Source organism: Alnus glutinosa, chromosome 8, assembly GCF_958979055.1.
Source record: "Alnus glutinosa chromosome 8, dhAlnGlut1.1, whole genome shotgun sequence".
NCBI lineage: Eukaryota > Viridiplantae > Streptophyta > Magnoliopsida > Fagales > Betulaceae > Alnus > Alnus glutinosa.
The window spans coordinates 4,686,786-4,708,824 of NC_084893.1; the positions used below are offsets into that span (position 1 = coordinate 4,686,786).

A 22,039-nucleotide genomic window follows, 5' to 3' on the forward strand; every position below is an offset into this window, starting at 1 on the left:
TGGTGTAACATAATGTGCCCACTGCCCACCAACACATACCAACAAAAAAAATAAATAAAAGCTGAAAAATTAAGATCGGACCCTTAAAACTTAAAAGATAACTTAAGAAAGAGAACCCATCCCTATCAATTTTGAAATTTACTCAAAAAGAATTTGAGAGTTAAACTTTCACATTTCAAAAATAGTTGACATATTTATATTTTTACCGTTCTTCTTTTATAAGAAGTGTCATCTAACAGTCTACAATTCAATGGTTGACGTAAGTACCGCACGAATTAGCACCTTAATTGATAAACGTAATAAGTGTTATATAAACTATCACGGGACAATCCACACAATTTAATGACGAATAACAAGGTAGGTAAATAACACGTAGATGGCCCTAAGAAATTTGGAAACATCACCCACATTTTACTTGCCCAAAGCCCATGTAGACCAAATAAGAGAAATAGAAAAGGAGTAAAATAGGAGAGGTCAGAGGTTTAAAAAAAAAAAAAAAAAAAAAATCGAAGGAAGATGATTGAGGAGGTGCATGCACCCCGCATCTGTCGCAGATCTGAAAATAGTTGCTACAAAATATTTGAAAAATGATTCTTACCTCATCATCTCATCATGACTGGCCGGACCCACAACACAAATTTCACACCTATTTATGTGTCTCCACTCCATCAAAAGCGCGTTTAACACACTGCATCACATCCGAAATTCTCTCTTTTTATTTTTATTTTTTATTTTTATAAAGTTCTCTTTTAATACAATATATTAATTCAATGTTTATATTTAGAATATTTGATTCTCATGTACAATTCTTTTAACTCAATTTAAAGAAAGAAAGAAAAAAAATCTTTTTATAATATAAAAATGTATATTTTAATTCATCTTTCAAATTAAATTATTATATCTTTCAAATTTTTATTTTAAATGGGAGAGCTAGTGACTCATTAAATAATAAAAATACATTTTCAAAGTTTGTATTTAAAGAATTGTGACAGAGACATTACTAAAATTACTTGTGAAACATTAGGAGCCTTTTTAAATTATTTTGTGGTGAAAGTGAATAATATGCCTACTATTTTAAGGTCGAATATTTTATTACATGTATTTAAAAAATTTATTTTATAAAATCATATATACACGTCTAGATTATTGAGACTCGTGGAAAATTTACTTAAAAAGGGCATTGACATGCAAGTTAATGTATAAATTTATTTTGTAAGATTATAATAATAATTATTGATTTTTTAGACTATGATGTATATGTTTCTATCCGGTTGACATCAATCTTTTATATTCAATTTAAATATAAATTTTTTATTATTGATAAAAAAAAAAAAAAAAATCTTTTATTCTATTAATCTATAAATGACCATAAATAATGTACGGTAAAGATTCTGCCTAGATAATCATGCACGCGCTCTCTCAGGAGAGTGGTATTAAATTCTTACCACGTAAAAACCGCAATATGTCCGAATCTGTGCACAGTGTACTAAATTCAAATGTCTGTAACGGGAGTCTGTAGGATAGACACGTGTCAACTTTGAGGGTAGTACTGTCATTAGGAAAGTTGGGTGCCAGCCAAAGCCATCATCAAGCTACAATACTGTCCCTGGAATGCACTGTAGGCGATTTCTATATGCCTAAAGTCTAAACAAAGACCCACTGCAGTAACTTGGTTGGTTTCTCTGACAATATCTGAGCTGTGAATCTCAGACTTGGAATTTGAAAGAGACAGAGATAAAGTTTAAGGGAGCAAAGGTCTTCAAACTAGGAAAGTGTGTTAAATTTGTTGATTTTGTTGGTGTGGGATTTTAGAGATTTCTGGGTGTGGAAGATTTGTTGGGATGGCAACATTTGCAGGGACTACCCAGAAGTGCAAGGCATGTGAAAAGACTGTGTACTTGGTTGATCAGCTTACTGCTGACAACAAGGTCTACCACAAGGCCTGCTTCAGATGCCACCACTGCAAGGGTACCCTTAAGGTAACAACCTCCCCCCCCCCCCCCCCCCCCCCAAAAAAAAAAAAAGACTCTTTCTAATAGAGGGACACATGGGCACACTTCTTTGACATTGAGTTTCATGTTTTGTGCTGTTCTTTGGCTTCTTTTTAATGATCACATATGTACCCACTTCTTTGTTTTGTCATTTTTGTACTTGATTATGGATCTTTTTTTTCTGGGTTTTGTGTAAAGATTATGGTCATGACTCATGAGTCATGAGCTTATATGGAGTACTTGGAAATAAGGATTATGTTGATGGAGTGCGATACTGTGTTTGGTTCATGCTTCATGATGATCATTGTGCTGTTTGTGAATGTTGGTGATGATCCCTTTTACCAAATTGAGTTTCTTTTAATTACAATCTTACCTTAATTCATGATTTTGCTCGTTAAGGACCTGAGGTTGACTAGGTCTGTGTTGCATGAATGAGTTTAATTGGGCTATATTTTGGTATAGAAGGTAGGATCAAATTGGATTTTTGAAATCAGTTAAGTGTAAGAATAATCCTTAGAATTATAAGCGGTAACATATATTTGAATTTACTTCGACAATTGGAATGTAAGTTCAGAATTATGTCAATATTTAGAGAACTTTGTCAGAATATTAAGCAGAAAGGCCCCAGGAAATTATGCTTCAAGATTTGGAATAGAATTGTCAATTTGAATCATTTGTGTTGTTTTCATGTAGAGAGGAGCAGACATGAATGGGTATAAGTAATCTCCCAGTTGTGATTCAACCAAATTAATCTGCACTTCCACAATAATTGAAATTGCAGACAAAACGAATGAAATAGAGAGTAAACTCACTGTCAATCTGTTGCTAGATTTATTTATTGGAGTAATGCTATAGGCAAGGCTCCTATCCCCCACTTATCCCTCAAAAGTGATGTGGCCTTTAAAATCACTATTAGATCAAAATCACTATTGGATCCATCCCTAAATCCATTATCACTCACTTTTCAAGTAATCCAATGATTTAGAGTCAATGGTGATTTTAAAATCCACATCACTTTTAGGGGGATAAGAGACTCTATCTGTTGTATCTACGCAGTTTAGATGTGAAGTCAAACCCTAATGGAGCATCTAAAGTTGTTCAATCATTATTCTGATTTTGTGACTTAATTGCTACATCTCGAAGTGCTTGAATCTTGGGGTCAATTATTGGCTTGTTGCAGAAATGAAGAGGGATCATGCAAAACATATTTACCTTGTTACAGCAATTAATTGAAATTGGAATTTAGGGATTTCCTCCTTGATTGAGATAAGTGTGAGATCTCTGCTAACTAGCCACCAGATAATTCATTAGGCCATGTGATAACTTTATCCCTTTCATGTTTTTGCGCTTTCTAACTTCTAGAATTATACAATCATTACATTAGTACCACCACTATCTTCTCCGGGCTCTTTTTCCTTTTTATCTAGCCAAGGGCAATTGTTACTGTTTCACATTTTTCTACATTGGGACAACTAGTAGGGGATTTCATATCTAATCTAGATTTAGTTTTCTATTAAGCTGTTCACCTCAACATGTTGGCCATCACATGATCTGTGTTTCATTGACTGGTCGCAACACATGCTTATTTACTTTTGTTTTTCTGGTCTATTCTGCTTCTTAAAAGGTCTTAAAGTACTTAGAAAACATGTTTTTTCCGTTTCTACTTTATCCTTATATCTCATTTTCTTCAATATCGATGCAGTTGAGTAATTATTCCTCCTTTGAGGGTGTTTTATATTGCAAGCCTCACTTTGATCAACTGTTTAAGATGACTGGCAGCTTGGATAAAAGTTTTGAAGGTGATTGGCTGTTATTGAGTTGTTTTCAGGCATATTCACCTCTGCTTGTATCTGCTTAACAAGCTTATTCATAGGTTCTTTTCTTTTTCTCTTCTTTAGGTACTCCAAAAACTGTTAGAGCTGACAGATCTGCCAATCAGGTACCTAAAGCCTCATTTTTCTAGTTTTTCTTTTGTAGTGATAGAAATTCCAGCTACGACTCGAACTAAATGTTCCCTATAAATGATATTGAAAACCTTAGTTAATAGTTACTTATCTTGTCTTATATTGGAAATGGAATTGTGCAGGTTCAGACCAACAGCAAGCTTTCAAGTTTGTTTGGTGGAACTAAAGAAAAGTGTGTTGCTTGTAATAAAACTGTCTACCCAATTGAAAAGGTAAATCTTAGCAATTCAACATCCCATTATGAGCTCTGCATAAGGCGAATTTTTTTTTTTTTTTTAATGTCATTATTGGTGTCTACTTGAGCACTGAAGTCTATTCTCAATTCAAATTCCTTGCATGCTCTCATTTGACTATTACATTATGGTCTTCAAATATGTATAGAGATCCATTATCACTCACTTTTTAAATAGTCCACTGATTTTTTTTTTTTTTTTTTTTTTTTTTTTTTAAGGTTTTTGCACAAGAGTTACTTTAAGAAGTATCACATTTTGGCATCTGCCGCTCTCTAACTAGAACCCCAGAAACTGTTAGTCCATGGTCAACCACCAGGTCAGCTCAAACAAAAAAACAAATATAAATAAAATCTGTTGACACCAGCTAGAGAAAGGTGAAAGGGAGTAAACTCAACCCTTTTGCAGGTCTTGTAAGGTCGAATTTGTAAAGTGTCAACAGGAATAAGATTATAGTGAAGAAAAGAAGACCATAAAGAACATTAAAACTTGAACAAAGTGTGAAATACCTATGTATAAGCTGCTTATTTGGGGTTTGCTACACAATATTTTCACAAACTGACATCTATGCATCACTACGCTTTATTGTAGGTAATGGGAACTTGAATTCAAAGCAATACCTTTTTGCAATTAAGTCTCGATAATTTACCATGCCTTTTGCAAAGTCTTGTCATTCACGCATGCTTGTCACTATATTAAAAAAAGAATCAAAGAAGAAAAGAGAGGAGGGTAATTTGTTGTAGTCATTATCTCAATATGCAATTTTCTAGTCTGGAAACAAACTTATGACTACATGCCACTTCCCTGAATCAGTTAGTTATTACAATGTCAGAATCAATGGCATCAGATAGATGGAGGTTTCTAGAAAGTTATGAAATGTGAATTCCCATAATACTTACATTGACATGTGGAGAACATATACGAATTGTACATTGTAAAGGATAATCACAATTCAAATCATTCAACTGATTTGAACTCAAGTGATAATCTGAATATTCAAACTCAAATCTCTTTAGACAAAGTTAAGAGATAAGTGTTTGTTGAGATCAGCTCTAGAAGCTTTTGTATATTACTCAAATTGTATTTACTTTAGTTATCTCTACAAGTGATTATATATCACTTAGACTCTACAACTGTATACACGTTCAGTTCATTATATATACAACAAGCCTCTACTCAATTGAGTAAGGCAGCAAGCAACATATATTCTGTACTTCTATATGGTATCAGAGCCTAGTGACTAACGTCAATATTTTCTTTCCATTTTTTCTTCCGCACTATCTCTATGGCTACTTCATCAGTTACCCCTTCTACAATCCCAGCTCTTGTCACATTCACCAACTTCAATCCTGTCAAGCTCACTGAGGATCTAAAGAGATTTGAGTTTCAATATTCAGATCATCACTTTGAGGCTTATCACTTGAGTTCAAATCAGTTGAATGATTTGAATTGTGATTATCCTTTACATACATCAATCACGTCCCCTGATTGCTGGAGATAAAATATTACAAATCTAGGAAAATCACAGCTCTAACAAATTTATGTATGAAGTGTTGCACATATCTGCTGTATGATGAATAAAAATTCAAGCACATTCAAAGTTTAAGTTGGTACTTCTGTTTAGATTTCTCCCTCTTTTGATCAATAAGCGAAATCCATTAGTGAATAACAACCCAAAACCATTAAACCATAATTTCCAACATGAAAAGATAAATCTGATGGAAAACAAATCCACCTCACATAAGTGTGTGTGCATGTTGTATGTGGGTTTTGTGTATCTGTATGTGAGAGAGAGAGATGGTGTATTACCCGGACTGCTGGTTTTTTCAGGTAGCAGTTGATGGCGCATCATACCATAAGGCTTGTTTCAGGTGCACTCATGGAGGCTGTGTGATCAGCCCTTCAAACTACGTAGCCCATGAGCAGCGTCTCTACTGTAAGCACCACCATACCCAACTATTCAAGGCGAAGGGAAACTTCAGCCAACTTGACAGGCATGAAGAAGTTAAGGTGGTAGATGAAGTTAAGGTGGTAGAAGAAGTTAAGGTGGTAGCTGAGGAAGCAGCAGCGGAATAATGGTATGAAAATTTCATACTATAATATGATATCGCTCAGATGGTAGATTTCTAAGCAAGACTTGGGATGCAACTGTTATGGTATACGACGAGAGTTTTTGGAATTCCATTTCTTTGATATATATGTATGTAATATGTGAATCCGGTATAAAATCTTTGGTAGAGGATCTTTTTGCTGATCTTTTTGAGTGTGAGTTTTGAATGGACAATATGTAGAGAGTTGGTGTTTAATTCCTTAATAAACTACTTGGCGAGCCCAGTTTTCCAGTTTGTCATCTTTGATCTGAAGCTTGATGGGGTTTCATATTCTACGGCTAGAGCGTCTATGCTCATTAATATTGAGTACATTTTTGTGTTTGTCATCTTTGGCACTGCTCTTCAAAACGCTGCTGGGCCATTACCTTTATGAACTTTCACACCTGAATTTTGTCATCTTTCTGCTGTGGCCGGCCTATATTATGGCCTTTTATTATATATTCTGCTCAAGTGATTTTGTTTAATTCCAAAATTCTGATGCTTGGACTAGTTTTCTGAATCCAAAGTCAATGTTTGGCAGGTTGATATATTTATATGCATGGATTCATTGGATTGTGTGAAATGGGTTTTTGGTGGAACTTCACAGATTGATCTCCTCAAGTATTGGGAGGGGATGATAATCCTGTTGAGCCTGTGAGATTTTTCAGTTGTTTGTCAACCGAGTGTCTGGCGGGCATGCTGGATGCACCCGATACATCGTCTGCCACGATTCATTAAACTGGGACACCAAGTAATCTAATGTTGCAATCGAATAAACCAGTGACACTGGACTAAAAACCCAAATTTTTTGAAGTTGAATTTTGGAAGCTCCAAAAGCATGGTGAAATATCATCCATGATTGGTAAAATGGAAAATATTACAACTCTTATTACAATTTTCTTACAAATTCACGCGACAATCTTAATGGTAAAAAAATTAAACAACAAAATTTAACAGGTAAATTTAAACATTTGGTTGACGTGGTAAGTGCCACATATACTGTCCCAAACCAACCGACCAAATCCCCATATGACCACCCAATTCCACAAAGACGCTTTGGTGTGCTTAAGATGCACCATATCTCTCTCAGCTCGAGCAAATTCATGCCAAGGTTGTAACTCTCTCACTCTCACATCATGCTTCTTTGACCACCCCATCAGTGCAAGAATCTTAGTTGATCAGTATCCTTCTCGTTTGCCGTCTACTTTGGTTTGTAGTGGTTTAATTGTTAAAAGCTGATGTTGTATTGGTTGAGTGAGACTTAGTCTTGTTGCAGAAGGAACTCGTTTCTGCAGAAGGATGGTATAAGGCTGATAGTGGTAGGAGTTTTTTGTTAGAAGTTGCTGGTGTTTAGGAGCTGTGATCCAGTCTTTACTATGTGTTTGATTGTATCGTGGTTTGGTTGGTTGGTAAAAGGTGCTTATTCATAATTTTTTTTTAAAAAAAAAAATAATAATAATAATAATAATAAATTATGATAGGGAAGTGATAGTTAGAGATCGTTTTCGTCTCTACACCTTTTGAAGATGGAATCTGTTCTCTTGTGATGATTATTGGTAGTGTGTATCTTTCTTCCAATGTAAGCAAGGCATGCCGTATGAAGTTGCTTTCGAACAAGATGATCATATCCTGGACTGCTTTGAAGGGTCACTTTCAGAAAATGGAGATATAGCTTTTGGACTGTGAAAAGTGTTCAAGTATGTACATGTTTAAATTAAAAGTCCAAGTGATTAACATAACCTGTTGGCAACGCTTTTTGCTTTTTACCAAAAATGCAAAAGCATTAACAAACCACTCAAAACACAAAATACTCAAAACTACTTTCACCTTTATTTCAAATCAAAACACTTTTTGGGTTGAGTGATATTATATATCAAAACTTCATCTTCGTGGAGTTTCCTACTTGTTTATCTCCTTAATGAATTGGGTCAGAACAAGAGAGGCTAGGGGCCATGGCCCTTTCGTTTTGGAAATTTTCTTTAATATATACATATATAGTCTAAAAATTAGGTTCGACCCTTACTAAAACTAGCTCATAACCCGCGTAATGTGTGAAATTTTAAGGAAAAACTCAGCTTTTATATATATATATACAAAATCTAAAACTCTTCTATATTTTAAGGCGTTAATGGAGAGAGAGAGAGAGAGAGAAAGAGAGACGTGCATTATTTGTAAAGTATATGTGGTTGTTTTTTTTTTTTTGGTATATATGGAGGTTTTTGTTTTCTTATATATAAGATTCTATATAACACATGTAACTCTTGATTCTATATATGAATTTTGAAATACCGTATTAATACATATAACTCTCGATTTTATATATGAATTTTTAAGTAAACGTATTAACATATATTAAATAGACCGATTCAATTTTCTTTAGAAGACTAGTTCAGTACTTAAAGAACTGGACTAGTCACTAAACATTATGGGTTCATGCCACGTGTCATCATTCTATGTCATTCTTAAGAAGAACTCGACTTTTATATATGATATATAATTAGGCTTGGCCCTCATTCATGCTCTGACTCTCGGACGAGAAATCCCGGTCCCATCTTTGCTAACAAATGGTATGAAAGCCATGCGTTTATTGCATGAAAAGCCTACATAGGAAGATACTCTGTTAGAATTTTAAAGGAGCTAGTTTGAGTAAAGACTTGTGTCTCGATCTTTCAACAAAAACTGGGAGACTCAACTGCAGGAAGAAGTTTGATACAGCTAGCTCAATCAGGTACAGCTAAGTCTACAATCTGTACTCAAAAGAAGATGCTTTTCTACAACTTAATAATCTGATTATATATATATGTTTTTTTTTATTGTTCAAAACAGAGACATATTTTATATGATGCTCTGTATTTTGCCAAAAGGTGGCAAACAATTGATGGCCCGCATGGAAGGAATTCTATGTACTTTTGCAGAATCTGAAGATGTGTAATGCACCCAATTTATAACTCATACAAAATGCTCGCATAGTGAGCTGGATGCAATTGTCCTCCTCAAAGTAGTCTACAAAGTGGAGCATGCAATATCTTTTGAATTGAAAAAAAGAAAGAAAGAAAAAAAGAGCCCTGTTTCTTTTTGCTTTACTAAGCTTTGGCCTTTATTTCTCTGGGTTCCGAAGAGGAACCAATCATGCCATGGGCAGTGTGGAAGATTTTGCACTAAAAAGGGTCAGTTTGATGGCTGTCTCAAAGTCAAAAAAATGTACAGAGCATGATGATGACAGGGATTACGTAACCTTTTTTGGCTCAAGGAAGAACCTTCTGAAGCCGAATGCTGATGATATTTTCTTCTGACAAAGCCCTTTTGTATCTTATCTTGCTCTGGTTATGTCCGCCTGCAAGCTTTTCTTTAGTACTACTCCCTCCCCCCTTTTGGTCTAAGTGCTTGAAGATGAATATGTTGAAAAAAAATACTTTGGAATTCTCTTGCATTACAGACTTACAGTTTATGAGATACCAACGAAATTTTTTGAACGGTAGTTTTGAGTTCCAACGAGGACTCTCGTTTACCTTTCACTCACGTGGGAGGGAGTGATAAAATATAAATTAATTGAATAAGCTTAAATTCTTGGGATAAATTGTGATTTAACATGTGTTAAAGTAAAAATTCTGAGTTCAAACATTGTCTCCGTCAATTCATCTTAATATTTCACATGTTGGGCGTTAATTATTAAGGAAGAGTTTGTGCCTACACGTAAAAGGCAGTGTTAAAATATAAATTAATATTAAATTTACTATTTTTTATAAGCTCAAGCTTTCAGAAAAATGGTGATTTAAATATTATGTACCTTTTTTCGGTAAACCAAAATGTAAGGATATAAAGCCGGCCTGTTATAACTGATAACCGGGTATCAACTGGTAACCAGCTAACCGTAGTGATTACCTGTTTTAGAAAATATTAAAACCGGTTATAACTAACAACTAGGAGTATATATATATATTTATTTATTTATTTAAAAAATTAAAATAATAAAATTTAGGCTAATATATTGGGCCAAAAAAGGTTGAAATGTTTTTTTATCTTTTCAAAATTTTGGTTATAGATTCAGATAACCAGGTATCATCCGGTTAACCAGCTACCCGGTTGGCGATTTTGGCCAGCCGGCTACTCTAGTTACGTTTACCGGTTTTAGCCAATAACCAATAACTATAACCTGGTTTTCACCCCTACCAAACTGTGTGGTAGTTATTGAAACTCGGAACTAGCTACGCTTAATTGAAAGTTAGCTTTTGCCATATTTTACTTTAGAATGTTAAATCACCACCTAGAGTCTGTTTAGATCTACGATTTCGCAAGTTAAAAGTGGGTTTTTAAACAAAATCGAGAAAAAATGTCTCTTTTGGGAGTGCGTTTTTAAAAAGTGAGAAATCGGAGGCAAGGGGCTAGCTTTTAAAAACATACGATTTTAAAGGCCAAAATTCGATTTTACCAAATGCTTAACTGTGTTTTAAAAAAATCACATTTTGAAATCGCATGTTTTGAAACCGCAAACTCAAACAACCCTTATTCCAAAAGTTCAAGCCAATAGGAAATGGTAAATTTAATAATTTAATTAATATTTAACATTCTCCCTCACGTGTAAGTTTAAATTCTCCTCAACAAGTGAGACCTAATACTTATAATATTTAACTGAAATTGATGGGTTAATTGTGGAGACAATGTTCAAATTCAAAACTTTTACTTTGATACCATATTAAGTAATCCATATTATATTACTTAAGAAATGATTCGAAAGAATGACTTTATTGGTGAGATTATACCCATTTGCAAATGGCAACGTAACTAGACGATGCCTAGTTGAATACTTTATAGAAGTATACGAGACAATGCCTAGTTGAATACTTTATATCAATCAGTACATATTGGTTACGTGAGCATATTTTTAATTATTTTTTTCAGATTACTGATGATCTTTATCTACTAGCAGGAAATGCTTGATTACATAAACATGATCACATTGTTCATAACCTCTTTCAGGCACACATCAATTATCCATAGAATCTATTTTGTCATAAATGGGGAGTTGGTGAATGTCAATGGTCGTCGGTTGTCTAGTTCTAATTTCTAATCAGCAAGACTTCAGAGCAACGACTAGAACTTTTGGTCCTTATATTTTGGTGGTATATATGCTATTTGCTTTTTGATAATTAATAGCAGATTTATTGTACAGTATATAGAAATAAAAATCTGCTATAGTTTCAGAATCACTGGTTAGCATGACATAAAGTGTAGGACAACTATAGCAGAAACTGCATTTAATGCATGCGACTTTTATTCATATTAGGATTGACTGCAATCTCTTGTTAGATCACAGCCTGCCGGACTTCAATTGTGAGAAGCTTTTATGAGATTAACTTGTTTGAACAGGTCAATTACGTTCTCGGATAGACAGGTAAATCCGGGCAATCAGGGCAAATGTTGGCTCCTCCCTTAATCAGTAAAATGTTGCATTAGCAATTATGTATCTAAAAGGGAGTTACTTCCATTTCACAAGACCACTTGATTACAATGATGTTGGACATGTGCCCATCTGCTATATATACACAATTTATGCATAACCCAGATCTCCAAAATAGGAAAAAAGAAGTTTTTGATCACAGCTCTAAGATCAGAACATCATGTTGCCAGGATGGATCGTTAATCCACTGCTTCTCTGTCTCTTAGCTTGCGGCAGCATGTTTGAGGATGGGAAAACATGGTCAGCTCACAGCCTCTGAGATGCTCTGCAACTTTGGTTGCCATGTTCTTGGCCTGGCTGTGGCAGAGTTTGTTGATGATGATGATGATGATGATGATGTTGTTGTCCTCGATGATCTGTGTCTCTCATGCTTGCTCACCTGAAATGTAATGGCATGATTTGTTGAGTGATAATGAATAGTAAATATATGCACATGGGGCATTCAACAGCACATATTATTCTTCATTTAATCATATAGCCTTTTGACTTAATTAGGGAGCTCAAGCATCTCCTATTATTTTATGCCCATCTTCTGAATCAGTTAATATATCTATTTTTTTTTTCTGATTATGTTGTACTTGAAAACTTTAATTAAAATATATAATTAACCACTTGAAATCAGAACCAAAATTGTAGAGATAAAATATTTATTGAAGTTTTACATGATTGTCGGCCTTCTCCAGTTCAGATCTTCTTGCTGTTGTCTCCGGCTTCTCTCCTGATTCTGACTGGTTTTTCTTCATCTTTGCTTGCTTCTTTGCCCACAAGCCTTTCATAACCTCTACAACCCACAAAGCAAAATTGGACAATCATATCAGATTATGCTCAAAACACTGATCTCCCCCACAAACAAACAATATATATTCAAAAAAAGGAAAGAAACCAACATATATACCTTGAGCGGTGATTAGTCTATAAACTTGGCCAAGAACAAGAGTGTCTGTCGGTCTGAGCAGCTTGATCCTTGTTACACGAACCTGGTTGTTATTGCTGTTGCTGTTGTTGTTGTTGTTGTTGTTCTTATTGGAAGGACACAAGGCGGTGGAGATGAGAAGAGCAACATAGTGGCCAGGATTCATCTTCATAATCTCACTAGCACTCACAGACCAATAAAACTTGTCCACTTTCCCATTTGGGTGTTGTAGCTCTAGCGTTGCTGCATCAATGGCTTGACAATTCCCCATATCTTTGTGCTCTCTCTCTCTCTCTCTCTCTCTCTCAGAAGAAGAAGAAAATGGTGATGAGGAAACCAAAGAACAAATTAAAGTTCAAAGTATGGAGCAGCCTCTTTATACCCACCACCCACCAGGCATTACTAGTAGTAAATGACCAAAAAAAAAGAAACCAATTAGGGTAAAAAATGCTGTATGCTAATGATAGTGTGTGAGAGACATTATGGTAATCAATGGCAGTTTGGGAATTAAACTGATGAAACGATGGCATGATTGGACTAACACGGCATTATGTGGTGAGCTATGGTTGATGCTTGATCGGCTGAGGAGACAAAAGGAAGTAGGGCCAGAGGTGTTTTCGTCCGTTACATGTAGATGTGGCTTGATAAGGTAAATCCCTACGTGCCTTCCATGCAATGTGAAATGCACTTACTATGTTGGGTACTTTATGCATAGAAGGATATATATATATATATATATATATATATATATATATATATATATATATATATATATATATATATATTATTTATTTATTTATTTTATTTTTGTATTTTGTATTTTGACTGGTTCGTTAACGAACATGACTTCATATACATCTGTGTTGGGGGTGGATGTGTATTTTTGATTGTTGATAGTAGCTAATTACATTGTTTTTGGAGATTTTTTGTGCAAGAATTTTTATGTCAAAACACTGCAAAGCCAAAAAAAAAAAAAAAAAAGGAGAAGAACTTTACTGAAGGATATTGAATTATTTGTCATTTTCATTTAAGGGTACTGAACTTAAAAACGTCTCAAATTAGGGTATCCAAGTTTCAAAACATTTCAATAACAGATACTCTTCTGTTAGGATTTGCTATTAAATCCTATCAAAATTTTTAAAATACCCCTATTTTTTCTTAGGAAAAAAAAAATTGTTAGGATTTAAGTGTTAGTCAAAATTTAACGGAATTTGCAAAAATACACATACTTGAATCTTTGAAAAATTTTATAAATCTTTTTAAAAAAAATAAACACGTGGGTATTTTTGAAATTTTTGCAGGATTTAACGGCAAATCCTAACATAGTACTTATTATTGAGATGTTTTGAAACTTAGATACCATAATTTGAGACATTTTGAAATTCAATACCCTTAATTCAAAACGGTCAATAACTCAGTACCCTTCATTGAATTTATCCAAAAACAAAATGTGAGCAAATTATAAATCGATACGAACACAACCCATTTAATTAATCATGTTAAACACTCAATCTTGATAATGACTAAATCAGGATACTCATCATTATATGAATAACATGGACTAATACGGTATCATAGTTTTCAAGCATTTTCTTTTTCTTTGTAATTCTTGAAGAAACTGAAAGGAATTTTAAACTATTGATTTATGAGGCTAGGCACCCTCAAATCTCATACTACTATTATTATACCACTAAAATCAGTTGTTAATTTAAACTATAATTAACCATATTTGAAGAAAATTCTTTCAATTCAATCTATTTAATTGAAATATATTTTTTAATAAGAGAGTGGCATGTTCTAATGTTCTATGAACAACAATTGGTTTAATAAAAAATATATATATATATATATATTTAAAATTTAAAGAATATTTGTAATTATTAAAGAGAAATTGATGTGACTTTTTTATTTTAGAGTTGAATATAATTGGAAGTGCGCGTGGGAGATTGGAAAGGCAAGTGGGGGTGGGGGGGGGGGGCGTTTCATGTTGCCCATGCTCACCCAACAGATGAGGCGTGAAATTTTGTGTCGTGGGAGAAAGAAAACGTGAAAGAGGCCTCGGCAGTGGGCCCCACATTCTCGGCACCATCGAAGATACAGAGCTTCCCCTCGACACGTAATGAGTGCGTGTCGCGCGTGAGGGGTTTCGGGGGGCACTTTTGAGTTCCCCTTTTCTGTCCGTTACATTCCAAAACCCAAAAGCGTCCTTCAAAAAGAGGGCGATCACATTTTGCTAAAGCCTAAATAATTGCAAAAGCTTGCCTTTTCTTTTTTTCTTTTTTTCTTTTTTTCTTTTTTTTTCCATTTTTTTTTTAAATGTGTTTGTGTTTGGGGGCATGTTCTAACGGATTCGTGAGTGGCCTTACGTTACATGAGAGGGGATTTAGATTTTATTTCATTTGGACAAGTGTTAGGACAATCCGACCAGTTGTTCGGGCACATATAATCTTTATTCGGATAGGTGTCCGGACAAACTAAACAATTATTCTGACAAGTATCAAGATATCTGTCCAGATTGTCCGAATAGGGTGCAACTTTAGTGCACTCTCATTCCAACTAATCTTTAGATACATTTAGGCCATCTCTAACAATAAAAGCTATAATAGCTAACAATAAAAGCTATAATAGCTATTGAAAAAAGCCAACTATCTACTTTAACTACTGTTTATCTTATATTCTCTCCAACAGATTTACTATTCAACTTTTTATTTCCATTTAAATATTATTTTCCAATTTTTTTTTATTATTTTTTTCTTTTCCTCCTTTTTCCCTTCTTTCTCAGTTTCTTCAGAGACTTCTTTCTTCACCCGGCTCTTCTTTCCCCTTCTTTCTTGTTTTCCTTTCCTCTCTTCCATTCAAAGGACACAGAGAGAGAGATGAAGCGAGAGCACAAAGAGAGAGATTGAGTGAGAGGGGAAAACGAGAGAGAGACTGTGAGATGAGGGAGATCAGTCTCGGCGATTGAAGGCCGACTCAGAAACTCCACACATCGAAGAACGGTTCCTCCATTTTACCGGAAATCAGCGACGAAATGAGGCCCGATCTACACGAACCATCGACGAGATCTCTGAGAAATTTTCTGGTGATTTCATTGAGAAATTTTCAGTTGGTAATTTCATTGAGATTCTACTTTTAATTATTATTGATTTATGATGATTTTGGTTGGTTGGTTGTTCTTGGCCGGTTGCGGTGATGATTTTGGTTGATTTCGAGAATGTGTTTTGGTTGTTTGCGGTGATGAAGGAGAGAAAACACCGGTTGGTTGCGGTGATGATTTTGGGGACGGCGGAAAGAAGGGTAGAGGCGGGTTTCGTTGGGCAGCAGAACCGGGAGGGACGAAGAGGGAGAGTGGGAGATTGAGAAAATATTTGATGAGGGATGGAGAGTGACAGAGAGGGACGAAGAGCAATCGGAGAGGGAGAGAGAAAAAATTAATAAAAAAAAATCTAAACACATGAACAGTGAATAGCCAATGTTGGCTATTTACTGCTCATGTGTTTAGAAAAATAGTTAAAGTAACCATTCAGTTGGAGAATTAAAAAAAAAAGCAAAAAAAGTTAAATTTGACCATTGTGGCTAAAATAGCCACTCTGTTGGAGATGGCCTAACCCTTCATTTCACACATATTGAAGAATTATTGAACTTAGTTGAATTTTAAATGTGAATCTATAAAGGGATTATTATGTTAGATAAGGGAATTATTATTATTATTATCCGTGTGATGTGACCATAATAAGGTTCCATCAATCACGATTATCCTCCAAACTTTGGATTGGAATCTCTAAAATTATCCGTTCGAATTATCTTTCAAATTTTGAATGGGGTCCTCTCTCGTTTGAAGCTCGAATAGGCTTCAATTGAGACAGAAAATTACAAGCAATCCCGATCCACAAATTTCTCTATATTCAATGACAAATGCAATTGTGGTACCATTTTAGGTCGTTGAAATGGAGAATAAATAGACTTAATACAGCAACTTGTGGTGCCACTGCCCCTGTCGGAATTTCTGTCTTTTGAAATTTTTGCTACGTCTTTGAAATTAGATGATTGAAAAATAATTTGGTCCCACTAAGAACATCACATGTCTGACCACACCGACTTTAGAAACTCATGTTGTAATAGAAAATAAATAAAATTACAAAGATTACACAAACAAATTTCAAACAAATTCTTCATCTTTTTGCTTATCAGTTGCGGTTTAAATATTAATTAAATTTATTATTTTTTATTAGTTTAAATTTTTGAGAGGATTTATTTTAATGTTTAATTGAATATTTATCACTTATTGCCGTTATTACTGCTATAGTGAAAGGCCCCACTACCATGTCAATATAAAATCAACTTGGACCCTGCCATTGACATGAAGAATAGACAAATCGATCTCGGGATTATTGCTCGTGATTTTCAGGGTCAGGTAGTGGCAGCCCGTAATCTCACGCTTCATGTTCATACAGACCCACTTGTTGCAAAGACATGGGCTGCTCTACATGCTGTTCTTTTCGCAAAAGAATCAGGTTTGCTTGACACTATATTGGAAAGAGATGCATTGCAAGTAGTAATTGAGATCAATTCGGCCGTTCCATTTCTTAACAAAATTTGACACTTCAAGGATGATATTAAATCAAAATTGCACTCTCTTAGATCCTTTCATGTATATCATGTGAAAAATAAGGTAAATTCTACTACTCATGTTCTAGTAAAGGCAGCTGTGTTTCATGTCAGGGACTCAACATGGTCGGAGGAAACTCTATCTCACGTCTCTAACATTGTTTCATGCTCACGTGTTTTCCCAAGTTCTATTTGAAAATGGATCCCCCAAATCAAATCTTGCTTTTTCAGGTATATAATATTATGAAACCCCCATCTCTTCTTAATCTTTTCCTTTTAACCTTAATCTTTTAATCTTTTCCTTTTTAACCTTTTTTTTTCTTTTCTTATAGTATTGTTATTTTAATTTTTATTGATTATTTTACTTTATCTTCTGAAACAAAGGACCTCGTATAGGTATAGTTAAAGTAAAGAACAGCTACCACATCCTTGCCCCACGTGAAATCAATCTAACCACGTGCCAAATTGTACTTTTCCATAGCTTGAAACCCTAGTTACAACTATAATAAGACTTAATTTCCTTTTTTCCTAAGCTAAAAGAAGTATTTTGAAATTGGGATATGAGCATCAACCAAATCCAGTGAGCATCGAAAGCTTCAATTTCTACCTGGGAAACAGAGAGATGATCTTACCTTCAACTGCAAGACAAACAACAGTAATCGTTCAAAAAATCAAAATCATGCAACTTTAGACTCTTGTAGATTTTTCAATCTCGAAAACTACTCCCTAGAAATCTTTGACAAATCTTATATATTTTTGTTGAATTCAAGGTTTATTTTGTTGCTTGGGTTTGAGTCTCCCTTCAGGCTTAAGGAGAGACTGTTGTATCCGGATTTGTGTTGGTGAATCTCTTTTCTTCCGTACCAGATTTGGACTATGTCAGTGTTTCTACCACTTCAACTATCTTCGGGTGATTGTTATTATTCCTAAGTGGGGGTACAGATGGGCTTGTCTTACTTTGTATTTCTTTAGCTTTTTTAACCGCCTTGTGCGGTCCTTTGAGGGGACCGAGTCACTTGTTTGACCAATTTCCTATAATTTTTTTTTATTATTTCAGCACTATTTTAGTTTGGTTTGGGTCTATTGTTGGTGAGCCCACCTCTTTTTCATTTATAGGATCGTCTACTTCTTTTTCCTTTTGGATCAGAAATGGGAAGAATCCTCCTTATAACCCTTTTCCTTATTCAATTTAAAAAAAAGAAAAAAAAATTAATCATATTAGACTTTATGGACGGGAATCACTCAAGCAACTGAGTCTTACACGAGCTCTTTCACAATAGCAATTTGGACAATTGATTGTTGTGAATTCCAATTCTAAGGTCTATACCTCATAATCAGGATCTCTTGCAATTGGGACAGAGAATTCTATTCCTATACCTTCAAGTAATGGAACCTTTTTTTTTTTTTTTTTTTTTGGCATTAATGATACTCTGATTGGATCCAAAATCCTAAAAATATGGAAGAGTATCCAGGCATGTGAAAGCCTTAGGAGGTTTCTCTCCTATGAAGGCTTCCAACCTTAAATGATGCATTTTCTTTTTCTTTTTCTTTTTCTTGCTCAAAATGTAGCTGAAGGTGGTGGTGGACTAGAACCATTAAATATTTGAAGAAAGATCTGAACTTCTTTTGTACAAAATCTCCAAAGCCATATATTTTATATATGGGAAGTACAAGCTTTCCATTATTTGTGCTTTGATTTTAGCATAAAAAATTAGTGGGTGGCATTCAGCTCCTTCTCCTTTTCATGAATTGAATTTGGGTGGGTGCAACTTTTGTAGGTCCCATTGCCATTACTTTGGCATTTAACATTCTGATCACAACTCCCTCACCAAACAGCATGAAGAGTTTTTTAGGGATTCTTGTGTTGAGATGATTTTTGTCTCTTTCATCTCATGTACCTCAAAACCATGACACATGCCAAGAAGTTAGCCTAGGGCACTATTTTTATATTTGTGCCTACTGCCTAGGTCATTGGAAGAGAAAGGAACACAGGCCAAAATAATAACCCAATGTTTTGTTTGTTCAGTGTTTAAATTTAGGTACAGATTATTTTAAATTGGACATTAGCAATCCGGTTGCTAAGATACCTACAAAATAATAATAATAATAAGTAGAAATTATTTATTTAGTCTCTTGAGTTTGCAGTTGTTCAGAATTAATCCTTGGGGTATAAAAAGTATCTTAAATATCTCTAGGGTAAGCTTTCTGTCTAAAATGGTCATCCCCCTCAACTGTTTAACAGGAACTGCTAGACGTACCATGGTTCTATGTCACAACTAATTGACACGTGATATATCTGAAGACTCAATTTGTTGTAAATTTATAACTTTATCTCCAAGAGGGTGCCGCCGGTCGCTCCTCTCCTAGGAGAGGTCTCCCTTCATTAGGTGAAGGGCTATCGGCCGCCCCTCATTGTCCACCTCCTTATAAGAGCATTCACATCTGGCTTGACAAATTTTCTCCATATTTTACCTAAAGACTTATCTTTTTCTATTTTAGTTGCTAACTTTTTCAAACCATCTGCATTTCACTATCTATTTTAACTATCCACTTTCATTATTACATTTAAATATTATTTCTCAATGATTTCTTTATTGTTTCTCCAACAATCATCTCTTTGAAAAATTGTCTTTTATTACCGGTCATATTTTCAACATTTGGTCTCTTCTCAAAGGTCATATTTTTTAAAAAAAAAATCATAATATCATAATGGTCATATTTTTCAAAATTCTTTTTTCTGTCTTCTCTTAATGATCATATTTTTCAAAATTTCTCTTCTTTTGATGATCATATTTTTAAAAATGAGTATAGAAAGGGAAAATATGCTTAAGAGGAGAGAAAGAAACAGAGAGGAGATAAGAGAGCAACAAAAAAAAAGAAAAGAAAAAAAAAATGAGAGGAGAGAGAATGATAAAATAAATGTCACCAAATTTTGGTAAGCACTATAGCCAAATAACATTTGGCTAGCCGAATATGGATTTTCTAAGAGGTCGGGGGAGGGCGACCTTCCTTAGAATATCCATTTTAAAAAGAAAATAAAAAATAAAGAATTGGAGTAAAACTATAATTATGTACAATCCATGTCACCAGCTATGTCACGTGCTAATCCGCGTGTGCATCTAATGGTTTCCATCAAATGACCGATAACAAGAATCATTTTGGACACATACCCTATTACCTCAACTATATTTAAGATACTTTTGATACCCTTAGATGAGTTTAGTACAACCATAAACTCCATAGACCAAATAAATAATTTTCTCAAAAATTAATCTAGTTGTTGACATTATTCTATCCAGTAATGACAAATGACAACGACAATAATGTTGTTGTTTACTCTTTCATGAGCATTGGTTCTTTGTCGGACCTACACTAACCATGTAATAGGTAGACTCATAGCTGGACCTTGAAAACCCTAATAGAATGCATAAGAACTAAGCCTATTTCTATGGAGGTAGAAGAAAGAGGGTAGATTTTGGATTTTGGTCTTTATTTTTTAACTACAAAAGCAAGTAATCCTGTTAAGATTTATGAATTTGGCTTGCCTTCAGTGAAAAAATAACTGGAGTTCTTCCCATTCATTCCATCTCCACCGTTAATGTTTTTTTACAGCGATTTTTCCACTTTCCCATATGAAATTATGTTTCCCAAGATACTTAGCTTAACTTCATAGGGTTTACTAGATGGGACTTGATTCTTACACTACACTATCACAACAACTGCACAACAACCCCTCACATGAGGGTGGACTCCAGTGTGTGGAGCCCATCCTCATGTGAGAGGTTGTTGTGCAGTTGTTGTATTGGTGTTGTAAATCTAACATTTTTCTTACCAGATAGGCTTGTGGTTGTGGGTACATTTCTATATGCTTATTATGGTCCACAATGAGCTCCCATTCTTTGAATGAAATGATTACTATATATTCTCTTTAAATGTCACAATAATAAGAAGAATATGTCATTATAAGACAATTATTAAGGCAGGGGTGGTCCACTTCTTGGAGATTGTATACCCACTAATAATTCGTGAAGCCTAATCTAGAAAATTTTGAATTACCAAAATAATGAAAGTATAGGAATTCCACTAGTTAGAACCCAAGTCCTCAACCCCATAAACATCCAAGGCTCTAAGCCATTAGGAGCCTAAAATTCATACTATATTGTGTAACAACTCATCCTAACGACACAATATTTTTTGCTTTTAGCTCTTCCGAACCAACCTTTTCATAAGGTCACTCATCCTGATATTCCGTATTACTCTCACAGAAGTACACTTAATTACAGAGTTATTATCTTATTATAAGTTCATGATCATCACGGTTTTAAAACGCGTTATTATCAAAAAGGGTACGAAAATACATATAAGCACATACACATTCCCATACCCAAACGATGTGGGACGTCACAAATTGTTTCTAAAATTGGCACCATAATTGGCGTTCATTTACTTACAACAGTTTGATTTGACCTAAACGCAATTGTTTTCACATGGTTCCACACCCTTGGGTTATTTTAGGCATAGAAATGTCATTTGGCTTGGACCAATGTCCCCCTCTAATTTGAATTGTTTGAATTGAGCCACGCCAACCCTTAAAAGAAAAGGCAAATAAGCAAATGGGTGGTTGGACCAATACTTGAGGTAGCCGATTATCTCCTTGGAGGATGAGGGGGTAGTCAGCAACCCTACGAACCATTGAGTGTGGTAAAATCACCCCCCCTGAACGGACTCGAGAGTGGAGTAGAAGTCGATCATCCAACGACTCATTAACTTCTCCTTTTTCTTTTT

At 34.6% G+C, this 22,039-nt stretch overlaps 2 protein-coding genes across 2 annotated transcripts; one reads left to right on the forward strand and one right to left on the reverse strand.

Moving 5' to 3' along the window:
• Window positions 1-1,615: 1,615 nt before the first annotated feature.
• On the forward strand, window positions 1,616-6,527 carry LOC133875564 (LIM domain-containing protein WLIM1-like). Its single transcript, XM_062313735.1, has 5 exons — window positions 1,616-1,979; window positions 3,694-3,790; window positions 3,890-3,930; window positions 4,078-4,167; window positions 6,016-6,527. The coding sequence occupies exons 1-5, from the start codon at window positions 1,842-1,844 to the stop codon at window positions 6,259-6,261; spliced, it is 612 nt and encodes a 203-aa protein (XP_062169719.1). The 5' UTR covers window positions 1,616-1,841; the 3' UTR covers window positions 6,262-6,527.
• Window positions 6,528-11,732: 5,205 nt separating this feature from the next.
• LOC133875466 (uncharacterized) lies at window positions 11,733-13,000 on the reverse strand. Its single transcript, XM_062313612.1, has 3 exons — window positions 12,629-13,000; window positions 12,396-12,514; window positions 11,733-12,112 (listed from the first exon to the last, which is right to left on the reverse strand). The coding sequence occupies exons 1-3, from the start codon at window positions 12,915-12,917 to the stop codon at window positions 11,975-11,977; spliced, it is 546 nt and encodes a 181-aa protein (XP_062169596.1). The 5' UTR covers window positions 12,918-13,000; the 3' UTR covers window positions 11,733-11,974.
• Between the last annotated feature and the right edge of the window lie 9,039 nt (window positions 13,001-22,039).